This window comes from Bombina bombina, chromosome 10 (assembly GCF_027579735.1).
Source record: "Bombina bombina isolate aBomBom1 chromosome 10, aBomBom1.pri, whole genome shotgun sequence".
Lineage (NCBI taxonomy): Eukaryota > Metazoa > Chordata > Amphibia > Anura > Bombinatoridae > Bombina > Bombina bombina.
The window spans coordinates 133,799,012-133,824,519 of record NC_069508.1 but is presented as its reverse complement, the minus strand read 5'-3'; the positions used below and the strand labels follow the sequence as shown (position 1 = coordinate 133,824,519).

At 35.8% G+C, this 25,508-nt stretch overlaps 1 protein-coding gene across 1 annotated transcript in view; it reads left to right on the top strand.

The window, feature by feature from the left end:
* The window catches only part of ST6GALNAC5 (ST6 N-acetylgalactosaminide alpha-2,6-sialyltransferase 5), a 329,013-nt gene that overhangs the window by 281,845 nt on the left and 21,660 nt on the right, over positions 1 to 25,508 (top strand). The window contains exon 4 of the mRNA XM_053693339.1: positions 11,046 to 11,153. Within this exon, the coding sequence (XP_053549314.1) occupies positions 11,046 to 11,153 (108 nt within the window). The remainder of the gene's footprint in view (positions 1 to 11,045; positions 11,154 to 25,508) is intronic.

Genomic DNA, 25,508 nt, shown 5'->3' with positions numbered 1-25,508 from the left:
GATTCTCACTTTTCCGTTCTTTGGGATTGAGAAAATATTGTAGTAGTATACAGTTAAGTAAGTATACTCATACTTCTCTCTTGTTAAGCTGAAAACATTGTTGATAAACAGAGAATTATGGCATTCACCCTCTCAGATGAGGTCTGGGAAGCAGAGCTGAAAGAATCTCTTACCAATACAAACTTAGAAAGCAGTGAATTAGAAACTAATGTGTTCAATGCTTTTAAAAAATATAAGAATTGTATTGTAAAACAGGTAAAGGTAAGAGCAGAGAATTCAAGCTTAGCCAACTATGTGGAGAAAAAAATAGTCCCTAGAGGGTTAAGACTTTTCTTAGACCCAGGTTTCAATGCTAGAGAGGAAGAAGGAGGCTTAGAATTTTTGGATGAATGGAATGAAAAATTATCTTCATGTGCGCTTGGAATGATAGAGATGTTAATTAAAAGGAATGATAAAAGATTGGAAAAAATAAAAGAAGATGTAGAGTCAGCATTACAAATTGTTAACAAGTTTTATCATGATCCGAACTTCGAAAAACTAAATGAAGAAAGTAAAATACATATTTCTAGATTGCAAGCAGAAATCAAAGTTAGGAAGTGCAGAAAACTGCACCGGGATCAGGAAGATTATCATAACAAAAAAGTCTATGTATATAAATTTGATAGAGGTTCTTATGATTCAGGGACAGATATGTCAGATATAGAAAATGAAGATAGATCTTCAAAAAACGAAGGAGGCCCTGGGTCACAAATTACAGGCCAGGGCAATCTAGGAAGAGACGAGGGGGGAGGAAGAGGAGCAGAAAAAACAAAGAATATAACAACCTAAGAGAGGAGATATCCCCAGCGAGAACAGAGAGGGAGAGGGGGCAATATGAGACAAAGGCAAGGGAACAGAGGGAGGCCACGAAGGAGACCCTATCAGGGCTATTAATCCCGACTGCATCTAAAGATGAGTTACAGATTATCAATCTTTCCTCATTTAAATTAAAACTAACACATATTGAAGTTCTAAGAAAAGGTTTATCCTTTAGTCCGACTAATAAATTAAATAAGTTCGATTTCATTAAAGATTTACATCTCTTTGCGAGAAAACTAGTGTTACACCATATAATGCACCAATCATCTGAAAATAAGAAAGACGAAGAGGCAATACTTGCCCTCAAATCCCTTTTGGATGACAATGAGTCCACAATTATTTCTGAGAATACAGAAATATTTAGATCTAATTTAAAGACAAAATCCACCTATATGCATTCTATAGCACAGGTACCTGCTGTCTCCATGTTTGTTAAAGCGGTAGAAAAGGAGATTGAACAGTTACCTGAAGAGAGGATTTTGTCTGATAATTTAACTTCAGGTCAAAGAATGGCGTTAAAAGAACTAACCCAAGCAAAAGGGATAGTGTTTAAGCCAGTGGACAAGGGCGGTAACCTAGTTTTGCTGGATGAAACTTTCTATCTAAATGAATCAAAAAGACAACTGTTGGATAGAACTCAGTATGAAAAACTACCAAAAAATCCTTTGTCAAATATGAAATTGAAGTTGTATCATATTTTACAGGGAGCTAAAATGGAAGGTCTCATTTCCCCAGATGAGTTCAAGTTTTTAAATCCGGTGTGTCCAGTGATGCCTACCTTTTATACTATCCCGAAAATTCACAAAAATAAGTCTCACCCACCAGGGAGACCAATAGTATCGGGAATAGGAGGCATCAGTGAACACATCGGACAATATGTAGATTTCTTTTTAAGACCGTTCCTACTATCCCTGCCCTCTTATGTTAAGGACACCCCAGATCTCCTTCGAAAAATTGATGACATATCTGTCTCAACCGACACTATTCTTGTATCACTTGACGTTGAAAGTCTCTATTCCTCTATACCTCATGAGGTTGGGATTGGTGCAAGTGAACACTTTTTGAGATCTAGAGGCTCAGAAAGTAACAATCATACTGACTTTGTCATTAAGCTGTTAAGGTTTATCCTTGAGAACAATGTGTTTGAATTTGATGGCTCAATTTATAGACAGGTCAGGGGGACAGCAATGGGAGCCGTGTGTGCACCCACATACGCGTGTCTACACTTGGGGGCATGGGAGCTGGACATCTTTGAAAAGTTTGGAGAGGTGTTCAGTTCCCATGTGTCCCTTTGGCTTAGATATGTGGACGACATCCTTATGTTTTGGGATGGCCCCCTGGCCTGTCTGGTTGAATTTATTGACTCATTAAATATAAATGACCGGAACATTTTGCTGACACATGTATTCAGTGTGAAAGAATTACCTTTCCTGGATATTTGTATAAAAAAAGAAGGAAATAAAATAACCACTGAAAACCATCGGAAGAACACAGCAACAAACAGTTTATTAGAAGCTTCCAGTAGCCACCCGGAATCACTCAAAAGAGGCATTCCCTTTGGACAACTGCTGAGACTGAAGAGAAATTGTTCTTCAAAAACAAAATTTGAGCATCATGCTCAAATTATGTGTGAAAAATTCATTGAAAGAGGATATTCGAATAAATTAATTAAATTCACCCTTAACAAAGTTCGGAAATTGAATAGAAATGATCTCCTTTATTCAAATAAAGTCAGGGCTACAACAGATAGTAACACAAGATTCATAACTACATTTAATTGCCAATGGCAGACTTTGAGAGACATTTTGTCTCGACACTGGCACTTGCTGTCATTTGATGAAAAAATTGCTGGACAAGTGGGTCAAAGACCCCTTTTGACCGCAAAAAAATCTCCTAACTTAAAAGAGAAGTTGGTTAAAAGCAGATTCGTGAGGTCAGAACCCACAACTAACTGGTTAACTAAATATCAACAAGTTAAAGGCAGTTTCCCATGTGGACATTGTGTGTATTGTCCATACATGCTGAAGTGTAAAACTTTTTCGGCAAATACAAACAATAACTTTGAAATAAGGTGTTTTTCTAATTGTAACACAGTAGGAGTAGTGTATCTCTTACAATGCTCCTGTCCCCTGTTCTATGTTGGAAAAACAAAACGGATGTTCAAGGACAGGGTACAGGAGCATAGAGATGACATACTCTATGAAAGAGATACGAGTGTTGCTAGACATTTCAAAGATGCACACAATAGCAGCACTGTATCTTTAAAATTTGTTGGTATTGATCAAGGACTGACAAGTGGCAGAGGAGGGGACAATAATAAATGTCTTCTAAAAAAAGAAGCCAGGTGGACTTATGTGTTAAAAACAGTGTCCCCTTTTGGCTTAAACGAAAGAATTGAATTTAGGTCTTTCCTGGGTTAAAAACATGAATAACGTAACAATTCAACCTAGGTAGTCCTAAAAAGCAATAAAAACTAATTGTAAGATGATTCCTTTTTCATTTCTATCATTCCTTAAAAAGCCTAAGCACAAATATGAAGAAAATAATGTTCATCCAGATTATTATTTTTAATACCTCAAAACGAGTTATGTAAAGTTATTGCATTAGAGGTGTTTAAGATAAAATTAAAATAAATTCTTTGAAGGCTCAGCACCACTTGGTCCTTTTGATAGTGTTTAAATTAATTTGTTTAATCTCCTTTTCTTTAGTCTGTTAAACTTTGCGAAAACAAGGTAAATAGCAATGTTTTGACCTGTGTATACATGCAAGGAAATCTCAATAGTGGTGATGTTAGATGACCTATCCCATTGGCTGGTGTGTATACGCCTTAACCGCTCCTGTAACATTGGCAACAGATTTAAATGAATGGAGAGTTCACCTGTGACTGACAGTCCTGACGAGGCCCTGACGCAAAGCATTGTGGGGCGAAACGCGCGTCGACACAGTCATTCGAAAGTTTTAGCGGCAGTAAGCAAGTACCTGGATTGGTGTTGATCAATAACACTTTGTTTCTGGAAAAAGGTCGGCAGAGGCGAATGCAAGTGGATCTACCCAGTATAAGTCTCAAAGTTCAGATTGCACAAACGAAGGTGTTAAGAAACGGGACGAGTGATCTGGGTGAGACAGAAGCCGGATGCCAAGTCCTGGCTCACTTCATATGGTATGCTTCAAGTCAGTGCCTAAAGAAACCGAAAACCCGGTCTGTGCTGCCTGGAACCTACCCTTACTTGGAAGAGGTTGTATACGTTTTTCTTTATCCTTTACTGCCGCAATTTGGAAATAGCCTGATGTTATTATCAAACACTCATGGTTCATAAGTGCTGACATAGGAGGACGCTTTTACCTCGAATCTGTCAGCTGTTTCTCCAATAACAGTACCTTTTTTGGATGAACTCAGATGTTGCTATTTTGCCAATAAGATATATTTTTACCATAACCAACACAAGATTTGTGGAACTTTTGCTTTATTTGGGACATTTTGTTTCAACTCCAATTTGTTTCCTTATGTTATGTTTTGTTTTATTGAGTCATTTTTTTGCAACATTGAGATTGTCATTTATGTACTTTGCACTCATGAGTTTAGGTATTGATTCAGGTTTCCACTGCAGTGGCATATTTAGGTTTAGGTTAAACATGTATAAATAAATGCGTTACACGTTAATTGGACCATCTGTGTGTGAGCCTCTATTTTGATACTTTGTTTCAGCTTGTTTCTACATATTAGATTTTGAGAAGTTATAACTGAGTGCTGCAATCCCCTACTTTAAATACAGCATCTCGTATAGCTCTGCTGTGTGCAACATATATTTACTCATATAAATATATCTGAACTTAATATATATATATATATATATATATATATATATATATATATATATATATATATATATATATATATATACTGTGTGTGTACAACATATATAGAAGTGAATTGGAGCCCTTTGCAGTTAAGTAGATGAAAACATGTAAAAACATATTTATGCAATATTCATTTTTAATAAAGGTTTTAACTATATATGTATTGTAAATATTTCACATTCCTATGTTCGGCACATAGATATTTCTATATATATCTGTATATATCTATACCAGTATATAATCATGTGTATATATATATATATATATTTATCTATGAATAAATACAACATATTCTGCTATGTGAAGAACATTGGAATTTGAAGTCTTCATATTTTCATGTCGGGTTAGTGCACTTGAGAATATGCGATCGGGTTAGCGCGCGAGTTGGTTGTTATTTCCCCCACACACACTTTTTTGGCTCCATTGACTTCTATGGGGGATTAGGTTATAATAATAATAATAATAACTAGTATTTATATAGCGCCTTTCTCCCAGTGGGAGTCAAAGCGCTTTTTTAGAGCGCGTTCTCGGAATTAACCAAATTCGGCTGCTGAATAGTAATAGTTGTTATTATTACCCAATTTAATGGTACTCGTTTTTATCGACCTCGGAAGGATGAAGGGCTGAGTCGGCCCTGCCGGGATTTGAACCTGTGACCTTGGATCTTTTAAACAAGCTTTTTTGTAGTCAGGGAAGTTACTAACTGAGCTACCTCAGGTTATTACACGCACAATATTATAAGTTCAGATTTTTGCGCTCATCAGGTTAGCGCACAAGTGAAAACAGTTTACTTTCAACTCATAATACGAGCACAACCCAGCGCGGGCAAAAGGCTTACTTCTAGCCCAGTTAATGCTCGAGGAAGAGCGTTAAATAACGCTCCACTTGTAATCTGGCCCTTAATTTGTATAGATGCGCAAATTGTTGGTGATCCTTATTTCAAAGTAATTCCGTTAAAATGTACTGGTAGACAATTTGTGGGCGGATATTGCAGACAAAAGGAGAGAATTTCTTTTGTTGCCAAGTGGTACTCAGTATGCAGGTGACAGGGAAAATTAAAAATAGAGTTTGCAGATAAATGTTGCCAGGTTTCAATTTCCTTAATAGGAATACAAAGTTAGAAGAAAATAGTTTACTTGTTTATCTCCTATACGCTGGGAGAATAGAGCAGTGCTGTAAATCAGTGCTGAGTCGATCAGTAAAGCAGAGAATGAAGTTAATATATATAGCCTATTGCTTGCTACTGAGAACCTGTGTTGTGAAACATAACTTCAGATTACAGAAGTAATTCATTTCGCTTGAATGCCAACTAACCAGACCTAATTATTGTGTAATGGAATCACAGCTCCAAAATTAATGAAGAACTCTTTGTGTGACAAAGCTTGTTCACATTTTTTTTAAATTGGATATAACACACAATATATTGGAATATATACAATTTGTAACAAAGAAGTTATCTCTCAAAAATAATAAATGATCATCTATTCTTACACTTATTACAGTAGTTTTGGAAAACACACACAAAAGAAAAAATAGCAAAGAACTGGTAAATGTTATCATTGAAGAAAGAGATATTTCTTGTCCTGACCTGGCAATCTGGTTTATACAGGTAATGGGATAGATTTATAGACACTCATTATATTAAAGGGACAGTGTATTTGTTTCCAATAACTTCTCATACCAGCAGCAGTTTAAAATGTATGGAAAATTCTTCATTTGGATATATCTTTGTGTAGGAAATAGCTATTTTTGCTAACTGAAACCACAAAATACAATGGATTGATTTTGTAGGGAGACAATATCTCATTATCTTATCTGTCTAATTATTTACACAAAGTTTTCCTAATCTTTTTTTATTACTGTTTACACAAAGGCCAGTACTTAGGACATTGTAGCATGAATATTTGAATACCTTTCTGTCACAGACCCCACTGGGAGCATTATTTTATCTAAACCTTCTTATCTACGTTTGTAATCAAAACTTATATTCAGAAATGTTCAGTATAGGTAGAGATACAATAGGCAAATCAGCTGTTTCAAATGAGAAAAAAAATGTGAAGGAGCTATTAGTAAACAATTTAATACAATCTATTGGGTAAAATGTATCATTGGAAACACATTAGAGGAGAGTGCACTGTCCCTTTAAGGCAAAACCATGTTCAGAATGTATAGAGGCTCGCTTTACCTAACTCTTCTAGCATTTGTAGTGTTAGTTTGTGCCATTAACATATAATGTTGTTTAAAGAGCCAAATACATGGTTTCTCACATAGAAAATGAAAATATATAGCAATGCACAAAAACAATAATTACAACTGTGGCCCTTAGAAAACACACTTGTGAAACAGGTTTAGTAAATGTCTGCAACTGTAAAATATTCACATGTCTGTTTTATTAGGGTAGAGTAGTTTGGCTGGGTAGTTTTAGAACCATCTTAGAAATCCTGCAGACACAAACAGGGGGCCGTCCATAGGTGTTCCAGGGTATTCTAGAGGTGGCCGTGGAAATGATGGTAGACCGGCCTCAGTCACCCAAACCCCCCCCCCCCCGCCTCCACCCTGGTCCCAGCCCCCCAACCCACTGTCAACCCCCCTACCTTGCCTAGGGCCACCTTTACGCCACCACAGGCCCCCACATCCTCATCAGGAGTGGAACAGCCTTGAAGAAGTGCGCTATGCATGTGCACAGGGCTAGCTCCATAACCTCCCTGACAAAGGATGTTTGTTTGTTTTTTTATTTTCAGTTGTTTCTTTAGTAAGGTATTGACTGTGTTTTTTGTTTTTTTGGGGATGCTGGCAATAATAAATAGTAAACTTCACTCTTATCTCCAGGCATGGACAGAGGATGACAAACCCTCAAATGCAAAAAAAAAAAAAGGTCAGTCCATCCAAGAAGCTCATTTAAAAGAATCTTTATTCATTCTTTAGGGTCCTAAAATATAATAAATAATGACAACCTTTCAAGCCACTACTTGACCCAAAGGGGCCGATTTATCAAATGCCGGGAGGACATGATTCGCTGCAGTGAATCATGTCAGCCCAGCATCGCTAAATGCCGACAGCATACACTGTCGGCATTTAACATTTCCCAAGCATTTCTGCCCCCCTGCACAGCAATCCGCCACCTCAGAGGTGGCAGATGAGTTCTTCTTAACTTATGTTTCGGGCAAGCCGGAAACATTGGGGGGTAAATTGCAGCATCCGCTGCTTCGTAAATCTACCCCTTAGTCCTGTCAATTGTTTTAGGACACTGATGGACTAGGAAAGGTCCTTTTAAAAAGCTCCTTGATTGGAGTGACTTTTTTTTTGTTTTTTTGATAGTGCAAAACATTCTATGCAGCAAGAGGTGAATACGAACATTTCTTCAGCAATATTTTAGTTAAATCTAAGAAAATGTCAGAAAGCAGCTCTATGTTTTTAATCGATCTCAGAGCTATTACAATCGATAAGTAAAATTGTTGACTCAATATTTCTAAGTTCCCAAGTGGGTAAACATGCATTAAACAAACTAAACACTTTAAAGGGACAGTTCACCCAAAAACTTTCTCCCCTTTAAATTATTCCCAATGATCCTTTTTACCTGCTAGAGTGTATTAAATTGGTTGCAAGTAGCTCCTTTACTCATATTTCAGCATTTGAAATAGCTGATTTAGCTTGTGGTTTCCCAACCTATACTGAAAGTTTTGATACTGGTGTATACGCTATTGACAAGCCTAAGTAAACACAGCCAGCAGAAGAGATTACACCCTCAGTGGGGGGCAGGATAGTTAAGTAATAACATTATAATTTTCCATTGTTCTCTCTATGTATTGAGCTTTGGTGTTCCAGACAAATATAAGATAAGGAAGCTCAACCCATTGTAATAGGCTGTGGTTTCAAAGCACAAAACCAGCTACTTCATATACACAAATAAACCCGAAAATGCAATTTCTCAAATATTTTATACTCTGCAGTTGGTATAACAAGTCATTTAAAATACATTTATGGAAAAACAATTTTACAGTGTACTGTCCCTTTAAGAAACTATGGGGCCTATCTATCGAGCTCCGACTGCAGCTTGAAGGCCCGTGTTTCTGGCGAGTCTTCAGACTCGCCAGAAACACAAGTTATGGAGCAGCGGTCTAAAGACTGCAGCTCCATAACCCTGTCCGCCTGCTCTGATGAGGCGGACAGGAATCGCCGCAATTCAACCCGATCGAGTACGATCGGGTTGATTGCCACCCCCTGCTGGCGGCCGATTGGCCGCGAGTCTGAAGGGGGCGGCGTTGCACCAGCAGCTCTTGTGAGCTGCTGGTGCAATGCTGAATATGGAGAGCGTATTGCTGTCGGACCTGATCCGCACTGTCGGATCAGGTCCAACAGACATTTGTTAAATTGGCCTCATTGACTGGAACCCAGAAATCTGTGTGTAGCAGTTCAGTAATTTCCTCACAATAGGCTTATTTGTGGATTGGATGGATAGGGTCAGTGCACATATTTTTGGAAATCAAGCGAGAATTTCTGGTATGGACTTCTGTCCTTCTGTATCCCCATCTTCTGATTCTTGGGGTATGGAGAAATCAGCATTCATATGTTATCCAGCTCGGTTACATGGTGCATGAAGTGTGGAGAGCAATAAAGAAGCAGAAAAACAATATGGAGTAGTAAAGTTTATTGAAAATAAAATAAATTCTCAACAACAGTCACACTCACACTTAGCAACCTTAGACAGTTTGAGGTATTATCAAAGGAAGTTACTGTGATAGCGTCCGTTTGTGACTCAGGGGTAATAGTTGTTCTATAAGTCAGAGGTTTTCCTCTGATGAAGAAGGGTTAAATGGCCTTTTAAACACATAAGAATCTGTTTTGTCAAAACTTTTTATTCACTTGTATTGTGGACTGTTAATACTGTATCTCGGGCAAGTATTTACAGACTAATAAAACAAATAGATGAGTTTACCAGTGAGCTCAGATGCGTGTTGCTTGTTTTATTTATGTCACAGATGGTGGTGTGGTGTAGTTGACCAATCAAATCTATGCCACTGAATTTAGTGAGTATATAGTGGATTAAATATTCACATTTTTTCTTCTAAAATATTATGCCTAGAAAAACACTCTACATTTCATTTGAAAGAGGAACCTCTTATCTATCACATAGAGGGTTACATGGTTGTATCAATTTAATTATGTCTCAAATATAGTTTCAGTGTTCCCACCTCTCTATGTGATAAAATTGAAATTAAGACCTCAAAGGGTTTAAAACAACTATATGATATATAGATTATCAAGTGACCACTTAGTTGAAGTGATATTCATCTTTAAGCTAAGTTGTCTAATCATTAAATTTCTTGAATATTTATTATTTAAATCCTGTTGTCTAACATGTTACAAAACTACTAGACGTGCATTGGCGAAAAATGTGTTTCGTCCAAAAGATTTGTTTTCAGATTTTTTAGCAAATGTTTGGTCCAGCCAAATTTAATTCATGCAGGCATTTGGTTCAGACCAATATTAGATTTGTATTAGTTACTGTTATTTCCATTGGGAACAGCTAACAGGGACAATTAATATTAACACAAATCTTAGATTATATGACACTAACAATTAAAATAACCTATTTTTCAATGTTAAAAGAACATACAACTCCTGTATGACTAAAACCCAGCATTTAGTGCCTGATCGACTGTCTCTAACATCAGTCTTTAGTAATACTATAATAGGATTTGACAGGGGTTGATGGACAAATTAATGGTAAGACCCCTTGTACATCATTACAAACAAATGAGCTTGTTAACCAAACAATATAACTCCTCAAAAATTACTTTTCACAGAGATTGTGGGGTTTTTTAACTAGTTTTTTCACTATCTAACCTCAAACTTGTCTACTATATGTGAACACTCATGGCTGATATATCATATGTTCTGTAGTTCCACCATACTGAAATAAAAATTGTACCTCTAATTGTGTCCATAGAAGAACCTCACTTTATTATACCATGATGAATACTAGTAAAATAAATGAGAATATGTTAAAAAGATAAAATCCTAACCAAAATGGCTAAAGAGATGCAACTTGAAATATGTCAAAACAGTTTTACAAAATCCAAGTAAGATGATTTTTAGTAAAGTGGTTTATCAGCTCTGTAAGCCTCCTGAGGGTTCCAGTATAGATAAATCATTAGTTTTTCAATGGCATGACTACACTTTATAGAATAGTATTTCACTTGTATTATATTCTGTTGCACGATCTTGCACATCCATCTGTTTTTATGTTTAGAAAAAATAATCAATTTGTCTTGAGATATTTATGAGTAAAATACTGATTTTTCTGTGTTATATAATTATTTTTGCAGAAGGACATCGAACACTTGGCTTAGCACTGGATGGTTCACAATGACAATAGCCCTAGAGCTCTGTGACAGGATCAATGTGTATGGAATGGTACCACCAGATTTCTGCAGGTAAAGTTTGCTTTGCTTTCATATCTATATGTTCTATGATATATATTGCTAATTTCAGTCCCAGATGGTTCTGTACATTTTTGTTTTATTTCATACGTTTTTGATCTCTCAAAATATATTGGGTTATAGCTATAGCTCAGAGCAACAGGGTTGTATGTGAGCTATTCGGAATTAATAGAGAATTTGTGTTTTGAGTTTTAAATAGATCAGCATCACCTCATTTATAAATAAGGGTTGAGAAGTGAACAGTTTTGATAATTAAAAAATGGCATTTTTAAAAACATGCTTTATAAAAAACAAAGGACTTGATTATAAATGGCGCACTATTTAGCGCTCCCGCTTGAGTGTAAACACCGAAAGAAGTAATCTTTTTGCTCAAGCGGGTTAGTTTGCGCATTACAAGTTGAAAGTAAAAGCAAAATCGATGCACGCAAGCTTCAGAACTTCGGATATCGAGACCTTGCTAACGTATTCGCCCCATAGAATAAGAGAAATAGCTGATAAAACACTGACAGTCATGGACTGGCCTCCATAGAGTCCAGACCTGAAAATTATACAGGCAGTATGGGATCTCCTAGACAAAGAAAATAATAAAAGACAGCCTAAATCTAAAAAAGAACTCTGGAAAGAACTAAAGGAAGCCTGGTATAATACGCCCGAAGATTACTTTTAGAAAACTTCAGGACAGTCTTCCCCAAAAGAGTTCAAGATGTGCTTAGTGCCAAGGGAGGTCACACTAAATACTGACTTTAGCCTGAAGAAGCCATCTTTTTCTACAAATTGTGTTTTTTTATATTTTGTGTACATATTTCCTGTATTTTCTGTTTGTATCTTTTTTTTTTTTTTTTTTTTTAATAAATATTTTTTATTTTATTTTAATCTTTTATTAAGGATTTGCACAGAACAAAAAAGAAAAAAGTATACATTTGTACAAGAAATGTACTCTCAATGTTAACACAACATGCATGAAAAAAACAATCAAGGATATAAGTGCAATAATTAAAATCAAAACATGATCATGATACAATGCACAATGAATAATAAAGGAGAGACTACAAAGGCAGTCTATAAAAATATGAAAAAAGCACAGAGTTCGCCGGAGTATAATTAATCCAGGTGTGTACGTGGTTAAAAACAGGCAGCATCCTCTTCTAAGGACGATCTTGTAGAAAACGAGATCAAAGACAAACAGAAAGAGGGCACCCCAATGGTGTGATATCTTCATGTTTTTTTTTTGTTTGTTTGTTTTCCAAAAGGTTTATTAATTTTGTACATCAAATACAGTTCTAAACAATCAATCTTTCTGTTTGTATCTTAATAAAGAGACTGAAAAATAAATATGGATGGTCATTTAAACTTTGCTAAAACAACAAATCTAATGGTGGCCTAAGACTTTTGCACAGTACTATATATATATATATATTCATTAAAATTATGCTGGAGATAAAAGTGTGAGATTAAAATCCTCCATGTCTCAAAAGTAAATCAATATAAATTGTTGCATAGGAAATTAGCACATATGAGCAAGTATCCCTGCTTGCTTTTACCCAGTAACACTCCATATACTCTGTTACCAATGCACAAGAGGATTCTGGGTAAGATATGCAAATTATATATCCAACATTTCAGACTTTTTGCTTCATACTGTGTTAACACACAGTGATTCCCTAATAGGGAGAATGCAGCAATACAGAAATTACCACTAGACATCCTGTTTCATTCTTGTTAGAACTCTTCAATAGCAGATAGATTTCTGATTGCTGCTTAGGTAAAGCTCATTTAAGGGTTACAATCATAATTCATTAAAATCTGAGATGTTGGATATCTAATTTGCATATATTACCCAGAATGCTCTTGTGCATTGGCAACAGTGTATATGGAGTGTTACTGGGTAAAAACAAGTGGGGATACTTGCCCAGATGTTCTAATGTCCTATACAACAATTTATATTGATAAAACTCATGTTTATTTATTCAAAAGAACATTTATTTCAATGTTTTGGCCCCTGTCTGGACCTTTGTCAAGCCAAACAGAGGCGGAAAAGTTGAAATAAATGTTCTTTTGAATAAAGAAACACGAGTTGGAGTAATTTGTGAGCTATGTGAATTTTTGACTACCACTGGATATTGATTAAAAGTGTGCAAAGCCAAACTGGATATATATATATTTATATATGTATATACCGTATATATATATATATATATATATATATATATATATATATATATATATATATATATATATATATATATATATATATATGTGTGTGTACTGTATATATATGTGTGTGTGTGTATATGTATGTATGTGTATATATATATTATATATATATATATATATATGTATGTATGTGTATATATATATATATATATATATGAGAGAAGATATGTGTAGGTATGGCGCTGTAAGATACACCCTAAAGTAAATCTAAACGTGAGTGTATAACTTGCAGCCTTTGAATGCCTATCAAGTGTGAAACGTGCCCCTAAGTACTATTCACCTGATAGATTAAAAATGTAGATAAATGGGGTGAAGGGTAAAGGGAAGTTATTCAAATGGCGCAACACTCTGGAAAAGAACCGTATGTGTTTAGTGTTCTTCGTAAAGTAGTTTGAAGTCCGTAGTGTGTGGTAGTAGTGCTGCTAGAAAGATTATATACTAGCACAAAAAACTAATATATAAAAAAGAGGAAAAGATATAAAAAAAAATATGTATAATAGACTGTAAGGTGGATCATAGAAGTCCAATTAATAAAGTATACTGATAAATATAATCCTCATGTGTGATCCTGCCAGATCTGAGGCAAATATAATAAATATTTACAATAAATATTTACATCAGCTGGAGAAATAATAATGATATTAGTATTAATCCTGCGTCTGGTTGTGAAGGAAGATCGCTCGAATATAATACTGTAATGTCAAATGACAGAGGATGTATTAAATCTATATAGCATAAAGTGTGTGCTTATGCTAGTATTAGTACAATTATAATTGTGGAAAAAATATATTAATGTAATAGAACAAAAATATCACATATGACAGATACTGATATAACACTCTGCCGCTAGTATAATAATATCTGTGAACATATAGATATAGCCCAAAGACCAGCTTAAAAAACAAAAATATAAGAAGCAACAAAATGCCAATACATAAAACACAAAAATAAAAACAAATGAAATCAGATATTGTCAAATATAAATATAGTCCAAATCTAATAGGCAAGTCTATGATAGTTGATAAATCCTCATTCCACAACGTTCCCGTTGGGAGCCTACTTACACTCCTTCACCTCAATCACATGAGGTAAGTGCCGCGTAGTGTAAAGATAAGTCTCCTTCCCGGTGTCGGCTGCAAGATAGAGGTGTGTCTTCTTTCAATACTGGTCTCTCTCCTCACCGCTCCTTCCCGTAATAAGTGCAATCATAAAAGAAAAAGGACATGCAATAGTGCAACACTGTATAAAAATATCACACAATTTTTTTGAATATAAAGATGTACGCTTACATCAAGAGTCCTCAATAGTATGAGGTAATTAAAAGCTTTTAGAATGTCCTTTACTCAAATGCGGGAACACGGAGCTGTACTTGTAAAATATGCACTCAGTGCAAACATAGCATAGGGTAAAATACAAGGTCCTGATGCATTTTGAAGGGATATGAAAGCTTTAGCCCTTCTTCCTCAGAGGTATTTTAAAATACCTCTGAGGAAGAAGGGCTAAAGCTTTCATATCCCTTCGAAACGCGTCAGAAGCTTGTATTTTACCCTATGCTATGTTTGCACTGAGTGCATATTTTACAAGTACAGCACCGTGTTCCCGCATTTGAGTAAAGGACATTCTAAAAGATCTGGCAGGATCACACATGAGGATTATATTTATCAGTATACTTTATTAATTGGACTTCTATGATCCACCTTACAGTCTATTATACATAAAAAAAAATTATATCTTTTCCTCTTTTTTATATATTAGTTTTTTGTGCTAGTATATAATCTTTCTAGCAGCACTACTACCACACACTACGGACTTCGAACTACTTACCGAAGAACACTAAACACATACGGTTCTTTTCCAGAGTGTTGCGCAATTTGAATAACTTCCCTTCACCCCATTTATCTATCTATCTATCTATCTATCTATCTATCTCTCTCTCTCTCTATATATATATATATATATATATATATATATATATATATATATATATATATATATATATATATATATATATATATATATATATATGTGAGAAGAGTGGTATTTTGGTTGCACTGTTCACATGGAAGATTCTATATGACAGAGGACAAATAGTGAAACAGAACAGAATATATGGGTTAATTGTGCAAAATAAATATTTCAAACCCAAGTCTTTTGTGGATTAAAATATTTGTATGCTCTATAAAAAATATATATAAAAAAAACTTCCATGCCTAACCCGGTCAGATCTCTTTTTTATAAAAAGTCCATAAAATGAATGGATTAGTCCATACAACAAATAATCCAATTGAAAATTAAATCTGTAAGCAGATCACCATATGTGGAATGCAGGCTTTGTTCATAAAAAAATCAATACATTAGTTAAAGTGCCCACTTACTAGAAGTTACCCCAATCGAATGAGGTAAGTATTGTGCCCCTTTAAGAAAGTTGGTCTCCTTTAAGAAAGCTGGTCTCGAATGTAGCAGTTCAGGTATTCACTTCAATGTCACCTCGGTATGGTAGAAGAACATTTCCTTCCTCCCCAGTCTGTTCTTCTTACTTCTCTCCACAGTTCCAAGTGGCGGTTATATAAGGGAAGAGCAAGAACAAACAAATAGTGGAACACTGTATGCAAGCAAGTGCAATATTTTATTAAACACTTAAAATAAATGCTCACATTTAAAAACCTCAATCCAGTATGAGGTATCAGTTACAGCATCTAGTGCCAAAGCTTAACAAATAAACAATTTCCAGATTAACACTCGTATGTCAATTGTTTGCTGTGCGGTGGTGAATCAAAGTGCAAAGTCTCTCAAAAGTATAATCTCCTTACGCATTTCAAAGGTGTATAAAATGGGTTACCTTCTTCATCAGAGGTTTGATTATATACATATACACACACACACACATATATATATATACTGTATATATATATATATATTTATATATATATATATATGTGTGTGTATGTGTATGTATGTATGTATGTATATATATATATATATATATATATATATATATATATGTGTGTATATATATATATATATATATATGTATATATATTTATATATATATATTTTTATATATATATATATATATATATATATTTTTATATATATATATATATATATATATATATATATATATATATATATATATATATATATATATATATATATATATATATATATATATATATAAGAAACAGTATCCAAATAGTGCATAGGCTCAAAAAGAGCCACCTGCATTATTGGTTTTACCACTAGCTGGATTCTGACTAAAGCTGGAACAAAACTGAGAATGACAGGAAGCTTAGCAAAAAAAAACAAAAATCTGATGGATAAACCCTTATTCAAACCATCCTGAAGAAACTAAAGAATTCATGGAATTCCAAGAGTGCCAGTTAAAACTATGCTTTAAACACCAAGAAATAAATACCTTCCAAACACTAAGTAAAACCTTCCTTGTCACAGTTTTACAGGCCTAGATCAGGGACTCGATAAAAGAATCAGAAAAATTATTTCTAAAAACTAAGCACTCAATCTCTAAGCCATCAAGCTAAGAGATTTTAGAGCCTGATGAAAAAACAGCACTTGAGACAGAAGGTCGTGGCTCAGAGGAAAAAAGGCCATGGAGTACTGTGAGGCCAAGCTGGAACAATCAGAATAGCTGATGATACTTCCTGCTTGACGCTGGCTATCACTCTTGGTAACAGAACAAGAGATAGAAAGATGTAAGCCAGAATAAAAAAAACAAGGAGCTAATAGAGTAATGACAAATTCTGCCTGAGGACCCCTGAACCTCTCAAAATATCTGGGGAGACAGTTGTTTAACTGAGAAGCCATCAGCTGTATTTCTGGAAGACTTCCCTGATCAACACTCTGATGAAAAAAAAGCTTCCAGATAAAGAGACCACTCCCCAGATTAAGGGACTAGCAACTGAGAAGTTTGCTTCCCAAATGCTTACCCCTGGAATATGAACTGCTGAAATTAAACAGAGATAAGTCTCTGCCCAAGACAAAATTCTGGACACCTCCCTCATTGACAGGGAACTGCCAGTCCCCTTTTAATGAAAGTACTATGCCACCACTGTGACATTGTTTGATTAGAAACGCAGAAAAGTCTCTCTTCAACAGAGGCCATCTCTGAAGAGCCCTTAAGAGGAGACCAAAGTTTCTGTGTTTTCCAACACCCACAAACTGCACCCGACCCAAAAGACTTGTTTGTTAAGACCACAGTCTTATTTTGACAAACAAAAAAATGCACCTAGAACAATGCACTGATGATTACTCCACCAAAAAACAGGAAGGATTTTCTAAGAAAGATGGATGACCCTGACTTCCAGACATAGCAAACAATGCTGAAAATGCCCCATGTGAAACCAAGCAAATGGAATAGCATCTGATGTTGCAATAATCAGACCTTATATCTTTATGCAAAGAACCAAAGATTAGAACAAGCTGACAGTATGTTCTGTCTCCTATGATCTGTCAAATATAGTCTCATAGAGATTGATTCCATAATGACACCTAGGAATAGAGTTCTGGAATGAGGAGAAAGATAACCCTTTGGTAAACTGATTTTCTAATTTTGCTCTTGAAGAAACAACAAGTGTCTGTTAATATGATCTACTTCTATATGGAGTCTATACCAAGATATCATCCAGGTAAAAAAACACCAAAATACCCTGAGTTCTAATTACAAACAAGAGCGTCCCAAGAACTTTAGAAAAAAAATCATCTGGGAGCAGTAGCCAAACCAAAAGTAAGATCAACAAATTGAAAGAGCTTTTTCAGTAATGTAAACTAATGATGATCGGTGCAATAGAAATATTGAGAAAAATATTCATCAAACCTATTATCGACATAAACTGCCCTTGTAGTCCAAATTGTGTCCATCTTCAAAGAAGGAAGCTTGAGAATCTTGTTTAAAGTCTTTAAATCCAGCACCGGCCAGTAAATCCCCTGCTTCATGAGAACAATGGAACTGGAATATAATCCTTAAAGATTCCAGATCTAAGACTGACTGAAAGAAGGCTCTTGCCTTGACAGGATTCTTGTGAACAAGAGACAGAATAAACCAAATCCTGGGAAACTGTATTCAGAGCCCATGGATCTTAATAGATTTAAACCAAACCCCTGAAAGAAAATGTAATCTACTCCTAACAGATGTTCTGGTTGCAGGCCGTACCTTCATGATGACTTAATAGAGAAGGCAGGTTTCTTAGACTGTTTAGACTTCCTCCAATTTCAAGATTGCCCTGTTTCTAAATGGAAAAGGAACACTTCCTAGATTAATAAAAAGAACAAAAAGGAGTAAAAAGTCCTAATCTCACCCTTAGACTTTGTGTCCTGAGGGAGTAAAGCTACTTTACTTCCAGTCACAGTAGACAAAATAGCATCCAGACCAAGCCTAAACAAAACTAATCTGTGAAAAAGAAGGAACATAAAACCTAGACTTAGAAACCATTTCTTATTAGCTATCAGTAACCTTAGCAGGATTTAAACTCTCAACCTTCTGGTTGCTAGGCACTGAAAATCTTACCCCCTCCACAATAAAGGAGTGTATGCAGCCATAAAGTAAGGTGCGCTAACCTAAAACAACATGAAAGTGCAGAGGGAAAGACAAAAGAGTGCATACTAAGAGCTCACAGCACAAACTGACAAACGTGCATACAGCCGAGGCATGCTAACTAAAAAGCCAATGTGAGCAAAACCAAAGTACACTAAAAAGCTGTTATATGCACATCTGAGCAGTGTACTAAACAGAACACTTCATGTATGTATATGCAAAATAAAAGCCAACACACGTTAAACATGCAAGGCTCGCAATGAAGCAAACACACGTACATCTGAACAGTGTACAAAACCAATAACACAATATGGACACGTGCACTAAGCCGACATGCACTAAACAAAAAAGGTGTGCAAACAAAGCCTACACGCACTAAATAATTACAAGCTCGAAAACCTAAATAGCACAATCAAAAAAATGATGCACACTAAAAAAGTTAAACACAGGGTCAATAAAAATATAAGGCTACTGCAGCCCAAAATCCCATAAATAACATATAATATATAATGCCTGTCACAATAGTCCTCTGGCTATGATGTACAACACTAAGTGTACCTACTAATAGCCTATAGGCTAAGTGAGTGCCCACATAAATGTTATCTACATACTTACCTAATAAGCACCCACTCTACTGGACTTACCATCTGCAGAAAGAAACTGCTTTCAGTAGATAGCCAATCCAGTGCTGTATGCTCAACAGCAAGGAATCTGTGTATGTGGCGTATATTACGAATGAACAGGAGGCGGCTAGGGACCAGTCCTTAACTCCCAATTGGAGTTTTGGGAATCGATCCCTCCTCCTTGGAGACACGGGTGGAATTCCCAGGAGTAATCGCTTGTGGACTCTCACCACATTTATGAAAGAAATCAATGTTATTAATCTATTGCCCTAAAGATGGGGTAACAAATATAAGCTTTTGTCAAAGAGGTTCTTGTTTTGGATTTATGAAATGAAGACACAAACCCCTAATGGAATTAATCAAAATTGCGATATAAGCTACTTTGTGATTGAAAGTGTAGTTTATTTATTGGTTAATTTAACTTTGATAATAAATATATCATTATTGACTAGATAGAAAACTGAGTGGCTCATTTTAAATGTGTTGGTGAGTAGGGGTTAAATAATGACATCACATTGAGTGAAATATTATTGGGTATTATGCTTCTAAATTGTTAAATTGTTGTAGTTGGGATAATCTATGATTAAGCTCCGTAAATAGGTGTGAAATGCGTAAGTTTACTTAATTGTATATCTCCTTGATATACCCCTTAATTATGGATTAACATAAATGATTTTTATTATGTAATAGTTAAAGGTTGCTGTTTTTGACATTTAGCTTTAGTGTTAGGGTGCTGTAGTGTGGAATGTGTAGTTCAATTCTCCCTCTTAGAAGAGTTAGCATGGAATCTCTGAGCCACCGCTATGTGTGTTTCACCCATTTAAAAGTAACAACGATTTATTTTAGCTTCTGTGTGTATATGTGTTTGAGTGTGTGTATTTATAGTGTGTGTGTTTGTGTCTAAAATATCTCTTTAACTTAGAGAAGGCAAAATATGATTTTACTGTAAGCTTGCAAGAAATAGAAATCTCATTTTTAATAAAAGAGGAAAGCAGCAAGTTGATTCTTTTAAATTCTGAAGGGTTGAATATTACATTTGAATATTTTAACAACTTGATGTAAGAAAGACTTTAAAAATTGAAATGTGCTTCTAATAAATCAAATCATAAAATGCTAGTATACAGTACAACAGAAATTGTTGTAAACAGCAAACCTTTTGGCTTAAAGAATTTTTTAGAAAAGCGTACCATATGCTGAGAATGACAATACATATCACAGGGCCAAATCAATAGCTTTCATATCTCGCAGTAAGCTGTTTTACCTATGGCTAATATACTTATTTTTTCGAAACATGTATAATTATTGTATTGTGAGTAGCCGTGACTGGTTTTCTGATTGATTGAAAACACTGTTTATGCCATTGTGATCTCCGTTCTTCTCTATATTTAGAATTCTGTATTGCTGCAGTTATAATACATTAACACATGTCAACCATAAAAATTATTTAGAAAGAACATTGATTTAAAATAATCATTGTCATGGAACTAAATGGGAACCTAATCTCTTCTGACGAAGGACACCTCAAAGGTATTAGAACCAGTGCAGATAACAAAATAGACCTGTGCGGAGTATGATAGTCAACAAGAGTAATGACCATAGAGATTTCAAACAAATCCCTTCAGTTATACAAAAGCAATGAATACATTGGCAACATAGAGATATCTTATTGTCCTGTGCTTTGAAATTTAGACAATGTTTGTGAAAAAACATGTCCCATGGGATTAAGTCCTAAATTGTATTTAGTTTCTATTTTTTTCAGAATACTCGTACACCGTAGAGGATAGAATATAGAGTATTATAATTGAACCGTCACACCCCTTAGTGATATACCTCCATTCTAGTTTAGAAAACAGAAGACCAGGAACTAGGGAGGTGTTGCATGCTCCAAAGACTGGCTGTAGATTAGATATGTGCATTTGGATTTGTAAAAACAAAATTAATTTTCCATGCTCATTGTATCCATTTAAAAACTATACACGAACAATCCTTTAACAAACAAACAAAATAAATTAATTTGTTCATGTGATTAAAACTGCTTTTCTGCAGGCGGGAGGGACTTCAAATGTATGTGTGTGTGTATATATATAAATATATATATCACATGGGTTGATCCAAGCACTCCCTGTTTAATTCGTTTTGCCTGGGTGCTCACTACATAAATTGTATAGAGTAATCCAGATTGAAGAGGCACTCACAGGGCTTGAATACTCAAAAGTGTTAATACTTTATTTTCATTTTTCATTAGTTCAGGTCAAAGTTTCAGTCCGTGCCAGGACCTTTTTCAAGACCATTAACATCTCAATTAAGTTGATTATTGCTTAATCGACTTAAATGAGATATTAATGGTCTTAGAAAAGGTCCTTGCACGGACCAAAACGTTGACCTGAACTAATGAAAAAATGAAAATAAAGTATTAACACTTTTGAGTATTCAAGCCCTGTGAGTGCCTCTTCAATCTGAATTATACTATACCAGTTGGTAAGCCTGTCCAGAGGGCAGTCTATATGTTGTAAATACAACCCCCCAAGCTATCCAAAATAAAAAAATTAAACCTAATCCCTATGAAAATAAAAAAGCACCCCCAAAATAAAAACACCCCCTAATCTAATGCTAAACTAGCAATAGCCCTTAAAGGGGCTTTTTGTAGGGCATTGCCCTAAGTTAATCAGCTCTTTTACATTAAAAATAAACAAAGTCCCCCCTAACAGTAAAATCCCCCACCCACCAATCCCCCCCAAATAAAAAAATAACTAACACTAATAAACCTAAACTACCCATTGCTCTGAAAATGGCATTTGTATGGGCATTGCCCTTAAAAGGGCATTTAGCTCTTTTTCAAAGTGCCCAAAAACAACCTAAGTTAAAAAATAACATTATTTTTTTAAAAAAAAACTAACACTAAGGCCCCAAATAGGTACCCACGGTTTCAGAAGTCCGGCGGAGGTGGTCTTCTTCCAGGTGGGTCCATCATCTTCATCCACAGCGAAGGCGGCGCAGAGCTGAGTTCCGGAGCGGTCTTCCCAGATGTGGCAATGTTTGGCGGCGGTCCTCGGCAGTGGCGGTCCTCGGCAACATGGAGGCTCCTCTTCATCTGATGACCGTGGTATACTGAATATTGAATGCAAGGTACCGCAATCAATTTGGGGTACCTTGAATTCCTATTGGCTGAATTTTTCAAAACAGCCAATGGGATTAGAGCTACTAAAATCCTATTGGCTGTTCAAATCAGCCAATAAGATTTCAGTAGCTCTCATTCTATTGGCTGATTTTAAAAATTTCAGCCAATAGGAATTTAAGGTACCCCAATAAATATGGGGTACTTGAATTCTTTCTTCAGTGTGCGGCAGACGATTGCATGAAGAGGAACCTCCACGCCTTTGCCAAGGAGCACCACCGCCACCGATAACTGCCGCCGAGGATCACCACATATGGGAAGACCGCTCCAGACCTCCGATCCGCACCGACTTCGCTGTGGATGAAGATGATGGACCCGTCTGGAAGAAGACCTCCGCCGGACTTCAGGAATTATGAGTACCTATTTGGGGCTTCAGTGTTAGAGGTTTTTTTTAAATTCTAGGGGGGGGTTATTTTTTAACTTAGGGTTTTTTGGGGCACTTTGAAAAAGAGCTGAATGCCCTTTTAAGGGCAGTGAAAAAGAGCTAAATGCCCTTTTAAGGGCAATGCCCATACAAATGCCCTTTTCAGGGCAATGGGTAGTTTAGTTTTTTTAGTGTTAGTTTTTTTATAATGGGGGTTTGGTGAGCGGGGGGTTTTACTGTTAGGGGGGACTTTGTTTTTTTTTAATGTAAAAGAGCTGTTTAACTTAGGGCAATGCCCTACAAAAAGACCTTTTAATGGCTATTGGTAGTTTAGCATTAGATTAGGGGGTGTTTTTATTTGGGGGGGCATTTTCATAGGGATTAGTTTTAATTTTTTTATTTTGTATTTTTTTTATTTTTTGTAATTAGATTAATCTAATGTAATTTTTTTGTATTTTTTACTGTAATGTAGTTTATTTTAATTGTAATTAAGGGGTTAATTTAGGGGGGTTAGGTTAGGGGGCTTAGTCATTAAATTAGTTTTTTGCGTTGTGGGGGTTGGCAGTGTAGGAGTTAATAGGTAAATTAGGTTTAATGCATTGTGGGGGTTAACGGTTTAGGGGCTAATAGATGTATTAGGTAGTTTGCGGATTTAGGGGTTAATAATTTTATTAGGTAGTTGGGGGGGTTTCTTAATACTTCGTACGGGCGGTTAGTTTATTGTTTTCTTAATACTTTGTACGGGCGGTTAGGTTTTTTTTCTATATACTTATTGCGGGCGCTTAGGGTTTTTTTCATACTTATTGCAGGCAGTTTTTTTTTTGTAATGCTCTATTTGCCTTTGCTGCATCCCTGTGGATTCCGAAAATGGCAGGGTGGTGAGAGAATCCACATTCTGTTGGCTGCCTCACGTTGCCAGCATTCCTTTGAGGATGCGTGCGCAACTGCCAACGGCGACGGACATTACAAACGTTATTATAGTATAAATATATATACTGTATATATATATTTTTTTAACTGCTCAATAAAAATCCAGCACCGCTGCTTCTTAACATATACACCAACTAAAAATTGGTATTTTTTAATCCCCCTGGGCTTCACAGAGCGGGGAGATAGACAGCCCCAGCTTCCACGCAATTGGCCATGCATTAGCAGTAGTGATGTTGCACACAAGGCAAAGTGTGCAATGATAAATGCGGGCAGTGTATTGCTGCCCACTAGCTGTGATGCCGGGCAGACAGAGGCAGAGATATCCGCCCGCGTTTGTCCGGGGGTTAGAAAATCTAGACCATAGACGATTGAAAGTCACTCTGGGCTTAAAAAAGACACATGTGGGTGGTAAAACACATGCTGAACTGGCTGGTTTAACCCTTTCCGGTGGTATGTTGGAATATATCCGACAAAATGTTTTACCAATTGCTGTCCAATATCGGATATATTCCGACATGACTTTTTCAGACCGGAGTGTCGCAACAGAGCGATCAGCTGCAAAATCATTCCCACATAAATGGCAGTCGCTCAAAATTAGAGTCGTAGGAATAGGGGACGGGAGAATGATGCACGTCCCATCCTCTGTCTGCTGCCTGCGGCCTGCCTCCTGCCCTGTAGTGTACAGCCTGCAACACAAGGGGGAGGGAGCTGAGCTTCCTGGAGGCCACCCCCACAAGATAAGAGCTGAGACTCCTGCGCTCTAAACTTGGATTGCAATTTGTATTACAAATAGATAGATAGATAGATAGATAGATAGATAGATAGATAGATAGATAGATATTTATAAACTTGGATTGTATTATATATATATATATATATATATATATATATATATATATATATATATATATATATATATATAGATAGATAGATAGATAGATAAGCAGCTGTTCTATCAGAACTAAACTAAGAAAATAAACCTAAAAGTATGTGTTTTTTCCCCTAAAATGAATTAAGATCTGCTGGCGCACTAAATGAAAATTAATAGGACTGGAAAAGGTTAATATTAAATTACAAGACGAGGCTGGATCAATGGTGAAAGTCAAAATAGACCTTTTTATAGAAATGTATAATTTTAAAAACTTTCCAATTTGCTTCCGTTACCAAATGTTTGCTTGGTATCTGTTGCTGAATTTTCGCTCCTCTGCACAAGAGCATACTGAGTCAAGCTACACAGGATCATCTTTATGTAAAAAAGGAAAAATGTTTACCTCATTCGCTCAGTAGCCCCATTCTATTGTAGACAAATTATAAGCATCAAATGAGGACACTTATCTTAGGGTTGTCAAGGCAGGGTGTATCTGTCAGCCACTCTCTTTTCCTCCTTAGTTCAAGGAAGTTTAATATGAAATCTCTTGAGATTGTGGTGAAATCTCACGAGATTATGTCAAAATTAGGTAAATGAAGGGCAAATGCACGGCTGTTAGCAACATGA